Genomic DNA, 20000 nt, shown 5'->3' on the forward strand with positions numbered 1-20000 from the left:
GGCACGGAGGTCGGTCAGGCGGTACTGGCAATGGCCACGCTCAAAATGGTGTATTTTATGTGCCACCTGCACAGGAGCCAGTCCAGCGGCACTGGCAACGATCTCGCTCGAATGTCTTTACAAGTGCCAAGAAGGTTACGGTGGGCACAGGTGCCATCACGATTTCGCTTTGTATATATGTATGTATGCTGGTATTGGGAATTGCGTTCTATGCCTTGACCCGAGCATAGAACAGGGCTTGTCTCTTTGAGGTGGGAAATGAATGGAATGCCTGCTGTGTGTCCTGTTATGGCTACCCATTCCTAAAAACATGGGGGGTAGGCCTGGGTATATATAAAAAGAAATGTATGTATGCCTGTGTATACATACATACATACATACACACACATATAAACACATCATCGTTATCATTTATATCCATTTTCCATGCTAGCACGGGTTAGATGGTTTGACTGGAACTAGTAAGCTGGAAAGCTGCACCAAGTTACAGTCTGGTTTGGCATGGTTTCTACAGCTGGCTGCCCTTCCTAACGGCAGCCACTCCAAGAGTATAGTGGATTTTTTTTACGTGCCACCTGTACACAAGTGCTATTTACTGGGCTTGATGAGTTTTACATACAAACATACATATATGTTTACATATGTGTGTGTGTGTGTGTGCACACACACATCTGTGCATTCAAGTAGATTAACTATATATATATATTATATGTATATAATATGTATATATTATATATGTATATATTATATGTATATATATATATATATATATGTATATATATATATATATATATATATATATATATATATACATATATATATATATATATATATATATATATATATATATATATATATATATATATATATATATAAAAATAACAAAATAACAAAAGCGCTTTGTATGATAGTGTATAGAGGAATATATTATTGAAAAGAGTTCCAACTCTCATATACAAACATACAAATATATATGCATATAAATACATGTCTTTTAGTTTTTCAGTCATTAGACTGTGGCCATGCTGGGGCACTACCTTGAAGAAATTTTAGTTGAATGTGTGTATATATTTATACACACATATATATGGACTATACACACACATATATATGGACAAACACTGACACACACACATGCATATCAGAGAGAGAGAGAGAGAGAGAGTGAGAGAGAGAGAGAGAAAGTGAGAGAATGACGCATACCAGGTTGTGTCAAAAGGTTTTTTTTGTGTTTTACACTTTAGTTAAATTTTTAAGCAAATTACATGCAAAGGGCCTATATTCATCGAAATATATCCCATCATATTCTATTGTCTGTTGCCATCATTGTGCCCAGAAGTTCAATTCCACACTTAAACCATTTGGCTAGTCTAGAAATAAAAATAACTTCCTGCCCCTGTTTCAGCCTTAATCACATTGTGAGACCTTATTTCAGGCAGGAAATGAGCCATAGCTGGGAGAAGTTAGTAATCTAATAGTGCAAGGTCTGGACTGTAGGCAAAGTGAGGCAGCACTTCCAGCCTCTCAAGTTCCTCAACTTCATGCTTGGTCACATTGCCAGTATATGCTGGGGTATTGTCATGCTGTAGAAGTGTGTGTCTTCGATTGTCATGCTGTAAGAAGGCACATTCTTGGGTCAAACATTGTCATGCTGTAAGAGAGTGCATTTTAAATGTCTGTTAGCAGGCTTTCAAAACCTCATATACTCACTGCATTTGTTAAGCATAAAAATTAACATTCACAGTATAACCATCTCAGACAAGCTCAAATTGCAACAAACCCTCAAAATTCATCAAACACAGCACGACTTTCTATTCAAACCACCCTTGTTTGATAAGTTCTGAAAAGTCTGACCAGAGTGAAGCCACTGATTTCTCTTATTAGGATTATGAAAATTGATCCATTTTCAACTGCAGCTACAATTCAATACAAAAAGCAGGCATCTTGAGGATTTGCCAGCAGCTGTTTGTAAATGTCCACACTTGATTGAGCCTGGTCGTTGATCAGTCCATGGAGAACTTCTCAACAGCATCTGTTCACAGGGCCAAGCTTATGAAGGTGTTGACTGATGATGCTTTGTGAAGGACCAAGTACTGCCTATCAGCATATGAGTTCTTGCACTTGGCTGTTATTGAGCCATTTCAAGGAAATGCCTCATTCTTCATCAACAGAAAGTCTCACAGATCTCGATTTTGTCTTTGAGGCTGGTGTCACATTTCTTGAAACATCCAAACAAGCTTTGTGTCATGTTTGTTAACAATTCCTGGGTCTTCTATGTTGTAAATTTCTTTTGCCACTGCCCTTGTTCTCAGTCCTTTTTCCTACAGGTAGTGTACAATGGCTCTTAATTACAATTTTACCATCACTCTTTATCAAAGCTATAAAATAAAGAACAAACAATAAATGTTTAAATGTTATATATAAACATAAAGAATAAACAATTCAGCAGTGATTGTACAATAAGCTGTATCAAAATAATGATACATGGAGATACAAGCTGCCAAAATTATCAGTGAAAATCCAAAAACTTCAACCTCTGTAGATATATATATTAACTATTTAAACACTAAAAATATATCCACTGAATTAAATGAACTCAATTAATAACGTTTGTTAACCTTCAGTATAATATTATTACAATGCATTAATCTTAAATGGAATGAATTTGCATATATACAAATTGGCTAATGCAAATGTTCAGAGCAAAATATTTAGAATAATAAAAAATCAAAGATGTTTTACAGGTGTTTCATTCTTTCATTCTAAGTTCTATAGCTGTTTCAATGGTTAAATTATAAATATCAACAACTTTAATATAAACATAATTATGCAATTAATTTATAAGAATAATGAATTTAAATCTGATTGTTTGGTATTCATAACTCAGTTTATTTCCTTATAAAATGGTCTGTCCATCACATTTTAATTAATTATGTATTTTCATGTATTTGAAATATAATTATTTTTCAACCATTGAAGCAGCTGTAGAAATTATGTTGACATTATGTAACACCTGTAGGAGTTTAACTTTTTTGCTGTTTTAAATATCTTATAACTATGAATATATGTGTTGTTTTATACTTCTTTAGAAGTTCAGAAATGAAAATACTATGATACATATACATATATACACACACACATACACATATATAAACTTATATACATACATATGCATATAACTACACATACTCAGTTAATGAATATTTGATGAAGATGTAATCTATCAAAGGAAACACTTTCATATTTTTGATATTAAATTTAACTCCTGGCATATTACGTGTGGTGGATTTATTTGAACATTTAACAACAAAGAATATATTCAATTTGTATATGACTTCAAGAATCTGTAATAGTGACACACACATACACACACACATATATATATATACAGATACGATACAAAAGTTTGTAGTTCTGGCTGAGAGTTTCTTCAAATGCATTGCCACATGTGAGACTGCCACTCCCATGTGGGCCTGTGCAGCCACAGCAGATGTTGCACCACCATCAGTAGCTGAAGCGGCACAAATTCTTCAGGCACAGTTCCATGATCTTTCGAGACTGATGGATGCTTATCTATCTCATCATCATCATCATCATCATTTACCGTCTGCTTTCCATGCTAGCATGGGTTGGACGATTTGAGTGAGGACTGGTGAACCAGATAGCTACACCAGGCTCCAATCTGATTTGGCAGAGTTTCTACAGCTAGATACCCTTCCTAACGCCAACCACTCTGAGAGTGTAGTGGATGCTTTTACGTGCCACCAGCACGTGGTCAGGTGTTGCATTCATAATCATAATATTGTAGTCTTAGCACTTGGATCAGGGCAATGCATTGTCTTCTTGAGCAAGGACACTTCATTTCACATTACTCCAGTCCACTCAGCTGGCAAAAATAAGAAATCTTGCACCAGACTGGTGTCTAATCCCTCATGGAATATATATGCCACAGAATCTGGGAAACCAGCATTATGAGCTTATGGCTCAGAGAAGACCTTTTATCCTTTTGATATATATACACACACACACACGCACATATATACAGTATATATGTGCGTTAGGTATATCCTGGCGTTAGGAAGGGCATCCAGCTGTAGAAACTCTGCCAAATCAGACTGGAGCCTGGTGTTGCCATCCGGTTTCACCAGTCCTCAGTCAAATCGTCCAACCCATGCTAGCATGGAAAGCGGACGTTAAATGATGATGATGATGATGATATATATATATATATATATATATATATATATATATATATATATATATATATATATATATATATATATATATATAATAATACAAAGAATATATATGCATGTATACACACATATATGTACATACTTACATCTACATGTGTATATAGATGCATATCAGGGTACAGGACGTTAGAACAATGAACTACAGACCACGGAACGAACACATAGGAAAACAAGTAGCCACTTGGAATTAATCTTTCATCAGCTGCCTCTATTCTAACTAGACGTTCCGAAGATAAGGCAATATATATATATATATATATATATATATATATATATATATATATATATATATATATATATATATATATATATTTATATATACATATATACACACACATATTTAATGTAATCATCATCACCATCATTTAACATCCATTGTCCATGCTGGCATGGATTGGATGCTTTGACCATAGCTGGCAAGCAAGGTAGCTGCACCAGACTCTAGTCCGATTTGGCATGGTCTCCACAGCTTGATGCCCTTCCTAACACCAACCACTTTACAGAGTGTGCTGGATGTTTTCATGTGGCACTGCATGGGTGCTTTTATGTGGCACTGCACAGGCACTTGTACATGGCGCTGACACAAGTGCTTTTCACTACCAGATGGATTGGTCCTAATATTTCTGCTGCAGAGTACGGGTCTCCTTGAGTACAACAAGGCACTGGGCATCTCGGTCCTTTGTTGTTTTGCCTGTTAGGTTCAGTGTTTATATATATGTCTTATATATATACATAGGCTTGAGCAGATATTTTGGTTCTGAAATTTCATTTGCAACCTTTGAGCATCTTGTTAAGTCTTTGGAAATGTACCTACTTAATCTTAGTCACTTAATATTGCTATTTCTAAATAGAATCTTTTGGGAGATTAAGGTGGCGAGCTGGCAGAAACGTTAGCACGCCAGGCGAAATACTTAGCGGTATTTCATCTGCCATTACGTTCTGAGTTCAAATTCCGCCAAGGTCGACTTTGCTTTCATCCTTTCAGGGTCGATAAATTAAGTACCAGTTACGCACTGGGGTCAATGTAATCGACTTAATCCCTTTGTCTGTCCTTGTTTGTCCCCTCTGTGTTTAGCCCCTTGTGGGCAATAAAGAAATAAGAATCTTTTGGGAGATACAGTTTAATGTTGTGAGGGAGTTGATAACTGAACTGCTCAATCAAGGCAGACTGTGGCTAAAGAACTACATATAAGTTCAATCCCTGGTCATTCTAATATCATAAGTTGATAACTTACAATTTTATGTTAGACATTACAATTAACCATCTGAGATAGACACAAGAACTCTCTCTTTCTCTTCCTTTCTCTTTCTCTCTTTCTTTCTCTTCCTCTTTCTCTTCCTTTCTCTTTCTCTCTTTCTTTCTCTTCCTCATTCTCTTTTCTATTGACTCAGAAATATAACAATTTTCTCATCACAATTTCACAATATTCTTTACAAATCTATTTTTCTTAGTATACACCATTTTTAAAATATTATTTTTTTCTCTCTGTTACAGTGTGACATTTATAAAGTTTTTACTAAGATCTTTAACAGATAACTTTGGATTCCTATGGATTGTTATTAATAAAACTGTTCTTAAAAAAAAACATTCTGACAAAAAAAAAAAAAACTGGATTTATTTATGTGAATTGTGAAAATATTTGAAATTTCACTAGAAAAATATTTAAACTTTACACACATTGGAACATAACTGTGAAAAAAAAAAAACTTTTAAAATTATCATCATCATCATCATTATTATTATTATTATTATTAAAATCATCATCACTATCATATCACGATCATATCAGTCAATACTTTGCTTAATTTATTTGATTCATATGTCTCCAATTTTTTTATCAACATGCTAAAACTTTCAACTGTCAGTTTTCAATTTAACAACTCTGCAGACTTTATCGTAGGCAAGGGAAAAATATAACAGATTTTGAAAAGAAAACAAGAATTGATTTCATAACTCATCATCTCATTAAGGCTGTGAGAGGAGAAATGAACATTTCATAACATTAACTAGTTTCACAATGGTCAGGTAACACTAGGCTCATCTTACACCATACCGTCTTGTTGTGTATCCGAAGATCATTGAGGAGGCTTGAATATATATATATATATATATATATATATATATATATATCAAGTTATATATATTTATTATATATGTTTACCAACAGCAAGTATAAATGAATATACAGAAGTATATATATACTTACACAGAACTTTATATATACATAACATGTGAGCCCTGCAAAAGAAATAAAGAAAAACAGTTACTTCAGAAACATTGCTCAAACTCTCTCAGAAGGACGTTTGTTCAGAGTAGTGCAATGTCGTTGCACTCATCCCAGTAAGTGCAATCATGATTACAGTATGTCTACTTTATTACCATCTTGCAGAGATCTACCAAAAAGTGGTAAATGGGGTGAGACCATATTTTAGGCCAGGTCTGGAGAACTGTGACTGTCCAACTGATGAACTGGCCATCATAATCCGCAAAGGTTGGTCTGAAGATCCAGCGGAGCGACCAGACTTCCATGCATTAAAGGGGATGCTCAGAAAATTGAACAAGTAAGTATATCATTATCATTATTATTATTGAATTTAAAAAAAAAATTTTCTTTCTTGTGTTTCTAGATGCATTTTGTTTTTGTGTTTCTATTAATCACTCCAGGCTTTAATAATAATAATAAAAATTAGCATATTGCATCTTTTATCTTTTGTTTTTTACTTGTCTCAGTCATTAGACTGTGGCCATAATGGGGCACCACCTTGAAGAATTTTTAGCAGAATGAATCAACCCCATTACTTATTTTGTTAAGCTTGTTACTTAGTCTATCAATCCCTTTTTCGAAACCACTAAGTTATGGGGATATAAACACACCAACACCAGTTATCAAGTGGTAGTGGAGGACAAACACAGATGCAAAGATTCACACACACACACACATACCATGGGCTTCTTTCAGTATCTGTTTACCAAATCCACTCACAAGGATCTGGTTAGTTTGAGCCTATAGTAAAATACACTTGCCTCAGGTGCCATGAAGTGGGACTGAACCTGGAACCATATTGCTGGGAAGGCAAGCTGATCACCACACAGCCACATCTGTAAATCAAACTAAAACTCAATCTTCTTTCTTTATCACCAAATTTAATCTCTCTTCTAATGCTGAGCACCATATCCTGTACATCTCTTTTGATAGCACAGCAGTCTTTCCTGATGTATCTCACTTGCAATATTTATCAACTCAAGCTTTATTTGCTACTTTATAACAAGCCATCATCGCAATCATCATCCTCATCATTATAATAATGTCCACTTTCCCATGCTTGCATAGGTTGAACAGAGTTTATTAAGGCAGATTTTTTATGGCTGGATGCCCTTCCTGTTGCCAACACTCACCTGTTTCCAAGCCAGATAATATTTCCCCTGGGCCAGACATGTTTTTGTAGAATATTGGGAATGAATAACACTGCTTGCATGCCACTGACACTCATATATACCTATCACATGACGTCAACACAAGGAGATCCCACTCACACATATAATATATATACATATAGATATGTACATGTATACATACATACATGTATACATACATACATACATACATACATACATACATGTTGTTGGCACTCCGTCACTTATGACTTCGAGAGTTCCAGTTGATCCGATCAACGGAACAGCCTGCTCGTGAAATTAACGTGCAAGTGGCTGAGCACTCCACAGACACGTGTACCCTTAACGTAGTTCTCGGAGATATTCAGGGTGACACAGTGTGACAAGGCTGACCCTTTGAATTACAGGCACAACAGAAACAGGAAGTAAGAGTGAGAGAAAGTTGTGGTTAAAGAGTACAGCAGGGTTCGCCACCATCCCCTGCCGGAGCCTCGTGAAGCTTTAGGTGTTTTCGCTCAATAAACACTCACAATGCCCGGTCTGGGAATCGAAACCGCGATCCTATGACCGCGAGTCTGCTACCCTGACCACTGGGCCATTGCGCCTCCACACATACATATATACATACATACATGCACATATGATGGACTTCTTTCAGTCTCCATCTACCAAATCTACTCACAAGGCTTTGGTTGACAAAGGATTGTAGTGGAAGATACTTGTCCAAAGTACCATGCAGTGAGAATGAACCCAGAATCTTGTGGTTGGGAAGCAAACTTCTTAAGTGATGTCTTTCTTTCCATAAACTTCTCATTTCTATTTCCAAAACTTGCTTCCTGCAAACAAGAAGATTCTTTTAATGAATCAGACCAGTGTCTCCTGCCACTTGGAACATTTCTGAAGAGTCTGCCTTTCACTAGATTACATTGAATAATTGCAGCTTTGAAAGAATATTTGTTACTACTTCTTCTTTGTCAACATGTTTACTATTTCCTCAGTCAATAAATTTCATTGTTTTCAGGATCAGCTTATTTGACTCTTTCTGAGAATGTCTACAATTATTTAAGTTATGAAAATTACAGAAAGAATGTATTACACAATCTGTCAAGAAGAGAATTAGCTTATTTGATATGCAGTTTGAAAGAGGCACTATTAATCCTTTAGTATTTGAACTGAACATATCCAGTCTAAATATGAAACCAGCCAGATCCATCCAATCATGCCTACCCTTCAGTGTCATTCTAAATATATACAACCACATCACAAAATTTCAAAGCCACAAGATAATGCATAATTAATTCAAAACAATGTGAATAAATAAGCATTACTTTTGATAGAGTGATTGAATACTAAAAGGTTAAGGCCATCTTTCTAGTCAGGCAACTGTGGGAGAAGTATGTAGGCAGAAGTAATTCTCTGTGCCTGGTATTCATTAATCAGGAGAAGGCTTTCACAGAGTCCCATGATCTGAAATCTGATAGTTGGTATGGAAGCTAGGGATTGGTAAATGTTTTGTGCAGGCCATACAAACTATGTATAAATCTGCAGTCAGTAAGGTGAGAGCCAGCAATGAGTTTAGTGTGCAAGAAGGAATGCTCAGGGCTATCTTCAGTCCACTCATTCTTCATTATAATCCTACAGGTCATGACAGAAGAGTATAAGACTGGCTTCCTATGGGTTCTTATAGTTAAATCTTTATTCTTATGGTTGAATCTTTAATTTATTTAGAGGAGAAATTTTAGACATGGAAGCAAAACCTTGAATCAAGAGGCATCCAAGTAAATCTAGTAAAGACTAAAGATTTATCAAATAGGGGAGAACACAAAATCTTGCTATCATCAGGCTTTACTTGAGATGCAGGTTAAGAGGAATAGAAATTCTGTATGGTGAACTCAGTATAAACTATGGCTACACAAGAAGAAAAGTTGATCACAAGCAAGCTAACTGAGAAGATAGACTTCATACACAGCAGGTGCACATAGGCAACAAGCACTGAGTTGGACGATTTGACTGAGGACTGGCTACACCAGGCTCCAATCTAATTTAGAAGTTTCTACAGCTGGATGCCCTTCCTAACGCCAACCACTCCGAGAGTGTAGTGGGTGCTTTTACGTGCCACTAGTACGAAGGCCAGTCAGGTGGAACTGGCAACAGCCACGCTCGTAATGGTGTATTTTATGTGCCACCTGCACAGGAGCCAGTCCATCGGCACTGGCAACGATCTCACTCGAATGTCTTTTCCTGTGTCACTGGCACAAATGCCAGGAAGGCAACGTTGGTAAAAATCACGCTGGTGCTATTTACGTGCCACCAGCATGGAAGTCAGACAGCTGCTCTAGCAACGATCATGCTCGGATGGTGCTCTTAGTGCTCAATAGATTTGTTTTTCAGATAGTTCCCTAGAAGAAGTTGATAACTTCTGTTTTCTAGGTGATCTACTTAGTGAAAGCTCAGTAAGACTGAGTTAAAAAACATGAGAGAACTATTACCTCTGCTGACAACTGATGGGTTTCCCCTCTGACTGAAGGGTAAATTGTAACACCATTTAGATATGAAGAGCTGTGTTATAGAGTAAGGTGATGTGGGCCTTGAATGCAGAGGATTTGCAAAGACTAGAAAAAAAAGTGAAACATGTGAGTTGTATTGGATGAGTGATTTTGGTATGCATCAGTGACAGAGTACAAATGAGTCAAAACATGAACTGGATATGAATGGAACTTGTAGAAATGGGAAACTGAAGAAAACTAATCTCAATTTATTGCATTTAACTGAAGAAAATGACAATGGATCTTGCAATATCTATTCTGGCTTTTAATGTTCTGAATTCAAATTCCAGCACTGGATTCAAATCCTACTTATGGTCAGTGCTAATTACCTGACCATGAAACCACAATTACATCCAATGACAACAATGAGAAGGCAATTTTTGGCTGCATGTTTACTTCAGTTACATTATGGTGGGGTTGGTGATAGAAGCAACAATTGTGATTATGGTGGTAGTTGTTGTTGTTGTTGTTGTGGTGGTGGTGGTGGTGGTGGTGGTGTTGATGTAAAAACATTCAGAGTTTGTATTAATGCCCAACAAGTTTTTTTGGTGCGAGTAGTAGTAAGTCTATTGTTTTATGTTCCTGCACTTTACTTGAACATAGAACACGACATAGTTGCTTACACAAACCTTCACTACATTACTCTTACTCTTTTACTCGTTTCAGTCATTTGACTGCGGCCATGCTGGAGCACCGCCTTTAGTTGAGCAAATCGACCCCAGGACTTATTCATTGTAAGCCTAGTACTTATTCTGTCGGTCTCTTTTGCCGAACCACTAAATTACGGGAACATAAACACACCAGCATAATTGTCAAGCGATGTTGCGGGGGACAAACACAGACACACAAACATATACACACACATACATATATATATATATATACATATATGCAACAGGCTTTTTTCAGTTTCCGTCTATCAAATCCACTCACAAGGCTTTGGTCGGCCCGAGGCTATAGTAGAAGACACTTGCCCAAGGTGCCACGCAATGGGAATGAACCCGAAACCATGTGGTTGGTAAGCAAGCTACTTACCACACAGCCATTCATGTGCCTGAGGTGGTGTGAACTTGTCTACTGACCACAGATCTATCTATGGCCATTCACAGTTGACCACAGACATAATACAGATATGGTGAAGAAGAGCATACAGACCACTAAACTGTTAGTTCATTAAGTGGAATATATTGGCTTTCAGTGAAGAAGAAGAAGAGATATATAACATTTCGGACACTGTCCATCCTTGAAACATAACATCTCTTCTTCTGGTGTTTCTGCTACTTTACATCAAAACATTTTTAATCTTTCATTGAAATGTCACACCTCTTCTGCCTCAAAGCATTCACATCTCAAAGACCTTCATTAAAACATCTCTCAACTCTTGTTGTTTTGTCTTATATCAAACATTTTTAGCACAGTCTTCCCTTTGAAAGGTCACTTCTCTTCCTATTCAGTTTCACATCAAACATTTCAGACACAATCCACCAAAGAAGCATCAAATTCCTCCTCTTCCCCTCCTCCCCCTCCTCTCCTCCTCCTCTCCTCCTCCTCTCCTCCTCCTCATCTCCTCCTCCTCCTCATCTCCTCCTCCTCCTCCTCCTCCTCCTCCTCCCCCTCCTCCTCCTCCTCCCCCTCCTCCTTTACCTCCTCTTCCTCCTTTACCTCCTCTTCCTCCTTTACCTCCTTTTCCTCCTCCTCCCCTCCTCCCCCCTCCTCCTCCTCCTCCTCCTCTTCCTCCTCTTCCTCCTTTACCTCCTTTACCTCCTCTTCCTCCTTTTTCTCCTCCTTCCTCTCCCTTCCTCCTCTCTTCCTCCTCTCTTCCTCCTCCTCCCCTCCTCCTCCTCCCCTCCTCCTCCCCTCCTCCTCCTCCCCTCCTCCTCCTCCCCTCCTCCTCCTCCTCCTCCTCCCCTCCTCCCCACTTCCTCCTCCTTCTGTTCCCCCCTCTTCTTCCTCCTCCTCCTCCCCCACTTCTTCTTCTTCTTCTTCTTCTTCTCCCCTCCTCCTCTTCCCCTCCTCCCCTCCTCTCCCCCACCCTGTCTCCTCCTCCTCCTCCTCCTCCTCCTCCTCTTTTTCAACAAGGTGGTGGAGAAGGAGGACAGCTTATATTGGCCAATATTTACAAGTCACCTCCCACACAGATCATTGCAAGTGTCCTTGTAGTCCGTAGACTTCCTCCCTTTACCCTTAATGTCTCAGCTGTTTTACTACTTCCATGCCACCGCCACTACTCTATGTAAGTATGACCCTCCATCTACATGACAGCATACTAAATTTAAAAATAGCGGAATAAGACAGAAATAGTGCAGATATATATTTATAGCCGTTGCTAGAATATATGGCACAGAATAACGGTAGTAGTAGCAACACACATTATAGGTATTGAAAAATCCGTGTGTAGAGTATTATAATAAAGTGACCTTAATTGTTATTTGGTTAGCAAAATGTCACAGCATACAATGGTTGGCATCAGGTTTACAGGGTGTGTAGAAAGTACAAAACAGATTAGAAATGTAGATACAATGCATATTTATAGCATAAGCAACCTATATAATAATAATAATAATAATAATAATAATAATAATAATAATAATAATGATAATAATAATAATAATGATGATCTCAAATTTTGGCACAAGGCCAGTTATTTCAAGGGAATGGGTAAGTCGGATTCCATCATCTCCAGTACTCAACTGGTAGTTATTTTATCGACCCCCAGAAGGACAAAAGGCAAAAATCAACCTCAGTGGATTTTGAATTCAGAACATGAAGACAGACGAAATGATGACGATGATGATGATGATGATGATGATGGCAGAATCATTTGCACGCTGGGCAAAATGCTTCATCCGCCTTTATGTTCTGAGTTCAGATTCCACCAAGGTCAACTTTGCCTTTCATCCTTTCAGGGTCAATAAAATATGTACCAGTTGAGCACTGGGGGTTGATTTAATCAACTTGCCCCGCTCCCTGCAAAACTGCTGGCCTTGCGCCAAAATTTGAAACTAAGCATTTTGTCTGGTGTGATAACAATCCTGCCAGCTTCCCACATTAACAATCATAATAATAATGATTTCAAATTTCGGCACAGGGCCGGCAATTTCAGAAGAGGGCCTAAGTTGATCAAATCAGTCCCCAGTATTCAACTGGTACTTACTGGTACTTTCATCCAAAAGAATGAAAGGCAAAGTCAACCCCAGTACCATTTGAACCCAGAATGGAAAGATAGATGAAATGCCATTAAGCATTTTGCCTGACATGTTGTGGATTCTGCTAGCTTGTTGGCAAAATAATATTTACATCCTTTCTCTGCAAAACACAATAAATTAAAGTTTTATTGTGTTTGTACCTTTGTTTTTATTTATGTTTTTTTTTGTTTTCAATTAAAGGGTTATTTAAATAGTTTCACAAAATTTTTACAATAGTTTGATGTGACTAATATTAAATAAAATGTTTTGCTTTTCAGTAACAAGAGTGAATAGAATGAAATATTAATGAGGAAAACGAAATAAATTGATAAAATATCTGCTTAAATTAGTTATAATGAAATGGAATAAGTAAACAATCAACTTGGTAGATCATTAGCACTATCATCGTCACCATCATTATCATCACTAATGTCATGATTATCAGCATCATCATCATCAATAACATCATCATCTCCACCACCTCCACCACCACCACCACCACCACCACCACCACCACCACCAACAACAACAACAACAACAACAACAACAACAACAACAGTAGTAGCAGCAGCAACACCACCACCACCACCACTACCATCACAAACCACTAATGTCCACTATTACCATAACTACCAACAGAAACAGACTCTGTTTTTTTTATTCTTTCCCTAACAAGGATTTTGAGATATTTTTTTCCAAATGGCAATATTTTGATAGAATTCCAACCAGCTTTTCATTGATTTTTTTTTATAAATCAGTTATAGCAGGAGAAGGAATGAATGGTGTCCATGACTTTTACTGACCCTACCATGTTGGTGATATTAGTGTAGTTAATGTTCAACTTAAACCTGGATAGGTTCACCATTCTCCAAGAAATGAACAACTGGTCTATGATGTACCACATTTGTAGGTTAATCCTCTCTCTTGCAGTCTCTGGTGAAACTGATGCAGTTTGTATCATATCTGTAGGTTAACTTTCCCTTTTACCTTGGTGACACTGATGTAGTGCATGACACATCTGTAGGTTAGATTTCTGTCTTACTCTTGTGAGACTGATGTCATAGGTAAGGTATCTGTAAGTTAACCCACTCTCTTTTACACTGGAAAGCCTGATGTCTATACCGAATCTGTAGGTTAACGTCTCTCATACAGGAGACACTGATGAAGTCTGCACCACATCTGTAGGCTAACTTTCTCTTTGACATTAGTGACACTGATGTAGTGTATGATACATCTTTAAGTTAACCTTCGGTCTTATTCTAGCAAGACTGTTGTAGTGTGTACCATATCTATATGTTAACCCTCTCTGTCTTTCACACTGGTGAGTCTGATGTAGTCTATACCAAATCTGTAGGTTAACGTTCTCTCTCATACTGGTGAGACAGATGTAGCCTGTACCACATGTATAAGTTAACCCTCCTACATTGATGATATTGATGTAAGTAATGCTCAGTGTACAGAGATGATGTAGGTGAGAAGGAAATACCTCTATGTAGCAGTGACTTTGTAGTCGTGGTGGTTGTTATTTGGCCTGTAGTCAACCCTGACTGTAACAATCCAGCTATGAACATTGTGTCTGTTTAAGAATATGTAATTGTACCTTATTTAAGACAGTAGGGAGTGGTGTAAATTGAGATTCAGCTGCTTTTTGTAGCAGGTCATGCACCTATATACAAGTTCTTTATGGGTTCATGTATTGGGTGTGGTTTATAGAGCTTCTATCCTTTTCCACAAAATTCATTATCACTCCTGTTGGCAATTTAATACATATAAATCAGAATAAATGTTATCATCTAACTTTTACCAATTTCAGCCACAATCTGCTGAATACTCCCAGGCTGACCAGAGCCAGGGAAGTGGATTTCATAGATGGAAACCGAAAGAAGCCTGTTGCATGTGTGTGTGTGTGTGTGTGTGTGATTTAATGTGCAAAGTATAAAGAAGTGAGCTACTGATAGTTTCTTGCTTTGGAGACATGTGTCTAGGTAGTTTCTTTGTAACATGGCTTATGTCTCCAAGCAGTCCTAAGGCTCTGAGCACATGGTATTTTCTATTGGAAAATTAGGACAGTGGTACATGAGAAGTCAAAGCAAAAAGTAGAAGGGTGAGAAAAAACTGAAAAAGAAAAGAAAGAAAATTACCGTTACTTCTCCTTTGACTGTAAAACCATAATTAAACAAGTTGTAGAATAATTCAATGGAAAGGAGTTCAAAGTCTGCATGACACTTACTCAATCTGGAGAGATTGGTATCATCCAGTTCACCACAAGAAATTTGTCTATATGCTTGCATTTATTGAAAATTTCAGATCTGGAATTAATTAGTACAGTGGAATTCTTAGATCTAAAGAGAATGTGCAATCTTGCAGCAATGCATAAGTTGCATTTCTTAGACTCATTTACATATGGCATGGATTTCTCTACAATTCTCCACTTGATTGTATGTGGTGTGTAGTTGGTCTTCAGACCTGATATGTGACTAGCCAAGAAATTTGCTTCTCAGCTATGTGGTTTCAAGTTCAATCCCACTCCGTGGCACCTTGAGCAAATGTCTTCTATCCTGCAGTATAGGCCTGGGATGGGTAAAGACTTGTAACTGGATTTGGTATATGGAAACTTAAAGTATATCCTTGTGTGTACATGATGAGGCTGATGGTGATGATGATCCATATCTATTTATCTACCTATCTATCTGTGTGTGTATGCATGCATGCGTGCATGAGTGTGTGTGTGTATGTATGTATGTATATATAAATATATATGTATGTATGTATGTATATATATATATGTATGTATGCATGCATGCATGTATGTATGTATGTATAGGACAATCAGGAAGTTGTCATAAAAGTACTCAGAGTTTCAAATGCCGGAGCTTAGAGCTAAGATGCATTCTCACCAGCTATTGATGGCAATAGACACTATAAAAAACCATTATATATATATATACAGTAGCGGCCATAGTATAAAGGTCAGTAGGAAATATTTATTATAGAAGATTAATAACACGTTGAGATTGAATATTTTACACACAATTAGATATATCTAATATCTATCTTTTGTGAAAATTTCAAGTGAATGGAATAAATATCTCATAAGTTTTGAGGAAATAAACAATCTTCTAAATTGCAATGGCCAAAAGTTAAGGGTCACTTAGAAAAGATGAACTACTAACCGAGGTATTTGTTGTTTAGAAGACTGTCAATGGGCTAACAGTTACTTCTTATGATCTTACTTTATTGGAACATTCAACTGTCAACATAGCAGCTTGTGAGAGACGACTAGTGTCCTGTGATGAAAAACAAAGGACTGTGCGCCTTCAGCAAAAAAGCAAGTCAAATTCTATGATAGCAACTTCTATAGGAAGGTCTAGAAGTGTTGTGCAATGAATTGTAGTTTGTTTATGTCATAGGGATCGACAGGTGCTAAGCCTCAAACTGGTAGACCTTGTAAAACTTCACCAAGACAGGATCGTATTATAGGTAGAATGTCACTAAAGGATGGGTTTAAGAGTGCTGCTGAGATATCCTGTGAGTTAGGCCACACTTCCAATGTCAATGTATCGCTCACAACAATTTCTCGGAGGTTACAAGGTTCTGAGTTGCTTGCTCAGATACCGGCAAAGAAATCTCTGATTTCCAAGAAGAATCATAGAGCTCGTCTTCGTTTCGCTCACGAACATGTCGTTTGGACAGAAGAACAATGGTCGCAGGTTCATTTTAGCGATGAATCGAAATTTAATGTGATTGGTTCTGATGGCGGGATGTACATTTGTCGAAGTGGCGAAAGGTTATCTCATGCATGTGTGAAGAAGACAGTGAAATATGGAGGAGGCAATGTAATAGTATGGAGAGTAATTTCTGCTGCTGGTCCTCGTCCACTTATTCACCTACAAGGGGCTGTCAATGCTGAAATCTACAAGCAGATTCTTAGACAGCATGCCTTTCCACATCTCCGATCCTCGTCAGTTCAACCTCCTATCTTCGAGCAAGACAACACTTTTTGTCATACCGCATAGAGAGTCAAAGATTTTTTTGAGTGATGAAAGGGTTGATCTCATGGACTGGCCACCTCAAAGTCCCAACCTCAAACCTATATCTTGGAAGATTATTGGAGAAGGGGCATGAAGGAGAAAGTCAAAGAACCAAGATGAACTCTGGGAATTATTGAAAAACAAATGGAACAATTTTACTCTATCGTTTTGCAGGAAATTAATCCAGTCCTGTGATAATAGAAGTCAGGACGTCATTGATAGTAAAGGGATGTTCACAAAATATTAATAGTATGGTTTCTGTTTTGTTCTTGTTCCATTTTCCATTGTTTTTCTAAGTAACCCTTAACTTTTGGCTATTTTGTAAGATTATTTGTTTATTTCATCATAACTTACAGAATATTTATTCCATTCACTTGAAAATTTCACCAAAGATAGATATTAGATATATATAAATATGTGTAAAATATATAGTCTCAACGTTTTGTTAATCTTCTATAATAAATATTTCAATATACTTGTTCTTACTGACCTTTATATTATGGCCGCTACTGCGTATGTGAATATATATATATATATATATATATATATATATATATATATATATATATATATATATATATATAGCAATTAGAAAATGGAGGAGAATACGCGGTACTCAACGACTTGCAGACAGTGTATTCTGTTGAATTAATTAACTTATTTTGTAACTAAAATGACAAAAACCACAAAATACAAATGCTTGTGACATACCATGTTATATCAACAATCGATGTTACAAATATAAACTACATTAGGAATTTGAGAATAAACAGAAACTTACAGCTGTTTCAGCCTAGCGTTGGCATGCCCCATTCTATCCGAATAGCTTCCAGCAGTATATTAGATAGATACTATCCCTTAGTAGGTTGAATCCTCAACCCTTAACTCTCTTGCATTATATATATATATATATATATATATATATATATATATATATATATATATATATATATATATATATATATATATATATATATGTATATATATATATATATATATGGGAGAATATACAAAAAATAACAACAGACGAGGACAGGTGGTGTAAATAACAAAAGTATATATTAGTATGACGCTCGGGAATACGGAAAGTCTTTGACGTTTCGAGCTACGCTCTTCAACAGAAAGAATACGGAGACAAGGAGAAAAACACGGAGAAAAAAAATTGAATAGTGTTCAGTCAACGGTCAATCATAATAATGGCCGATCATAACAATGGCTGACCGGAAGTTAGAAATTCTTATTTCAGGAGAGCTAAGAAAGGGGGAGATAACAAACGGTGATCGGGAACGAGGGGCTGTGTGTGGGAGGTAGACTGCTGGTGATCTTGACGTATGTAGTTTGAAAATGGGGGAAGGGAGAAAGGGAGAAAGTAGTTGGTCAGTTGTAGTGTGTGCGTGGTGTGATGCGAGGGTATTGGTGTGGTGTGCGTGGTGTGATGCGAGGGTATTGCTGTGGTGTGATGTGAGGGTGTTGGGAGGTGGGGAAGGCATGGGTGGAGTGTGGGGTAGAGGTAGGGGTCTGTGGGTAGGGTGGGGTATGTGGGTAGGGGTGGGTGGTGGGTGTAAGGAATTGGATGGGGTGGAGTGGGAAGGTAGAGTAGGAGTATGTTGGGGTGTGGTGAGATGAGCTTATGAGGGGGTGTTGACGAGGAGGGAGAAGGGGAAGGTGGATGTAAGAGAGGGGGAAGATGGGTATGGGAGGGGAGAGGAAGAGAGGAGAGAGGGTGGGTATAAGAGAGGGAAGGGGGATGGAGAGAGGGGGAAGGTGGGTATGAGGGGAGAAATAGGGGAAGGTGGGTATGGGGGGAGAAAGAGAGGAAGAGGAAGAGAAAGAGAGGAAGAGAAAGAGAGGAAGAGAAAGAGAGTGAGAGAGAGAGAAGAGGGGTATGGGGGGGAGAAAGAAAGGAAGAGAAAGAGAGTGAGAGAGAGGGGAAGAGAGTGAGAGAGTAAGGGTGAGAGAGTAAGAGTGTAGAGAGTAGGAGAGTAAGAGTGTAGAGAGTAAGAGTGAGAGAGGGGGGAGTACGAGAGAAGAGAGTGAGAGAGAGTAAGAGAGAGGAGAAAAAGAGTAGGGTGAAGAGAAGTGGGAGTGGAGAGAAGTATGAAGAGAGGTGAAGAGACGTACAAAGAAGTAGGAGTCGGAGCAGGAGGTGGGGGAGGGGAGAGATGGGTGGTAGGAGGGAGGGTGGGGGAGAGAGACAGGAGGAGGGGGTTAGATGAAGAGTGGAGGGGAGTTGAGCCCATGTGGCGCAAAGGAGCGAAGATAGAAGATTAATCCCTGTTCACGGCGCAAACGGGAGTCCACCCCCTTCCTCCCAAAACGGAATCTGCTTCAATAAATTCCTTCTGATCCTTGTAAGCTTGGAAAAACAGACATAATTATCACAACTATTTTATACACGCACGCACACACACACGCACACACACACACACACACACACACACACACACACACACACACCATACACACATATGAAAGAATGCTAAAAACAAGAAGAATGTAATTAGGAAGATTGCGATGACTTAGAAAACTAAGTTTGTTGTGATTTATTATAGAAAAAACCTCTTCACTTATTTTGCTTTTCTCCAGAG

General features: G+C 37.8%; 1 protein-coding gene across 4 annotated transcripts in view; it reads left to right on the forward strand.

Moving 5' to 3' along the window:
* Positions 1-20000, forward strand: part of LOC106867807 (atrial natriuretic peptide receptor 1) — an 865062-nt gene that overhangs the window by 810611 nt on the left and 34451 nt on the right. For all 4 annotated transcript variants that reach the window (XM_014912829.3, XM_089356636.1, XM_014912828.3 and 1 more), the window contains one exon: positions 6647-6818. In XM_014912829.3, coding sequence (XP_014768315.1) covers positions 6647-6818 — 172 coding nt within the window. The remainder of the gene's footprint in view (positions 1-6646; positions 6819-20000) is intronic.

This window comes from Octopus bimaculoides, chromosome 8 (assembly GCF_046866305.1).
Source record: "Octopus bimaculoides isolate indiv1 chromosome 8, ASM4686630v1, whole genome shotgun sequence".
In the NCBI taxonomy this organism is placed as follows: Eukaryota; Metazoa; Mollusca; class Cephalopoda; order Octopoda; family Octopodidae; genus Octopus; species Octopus bimaculoides.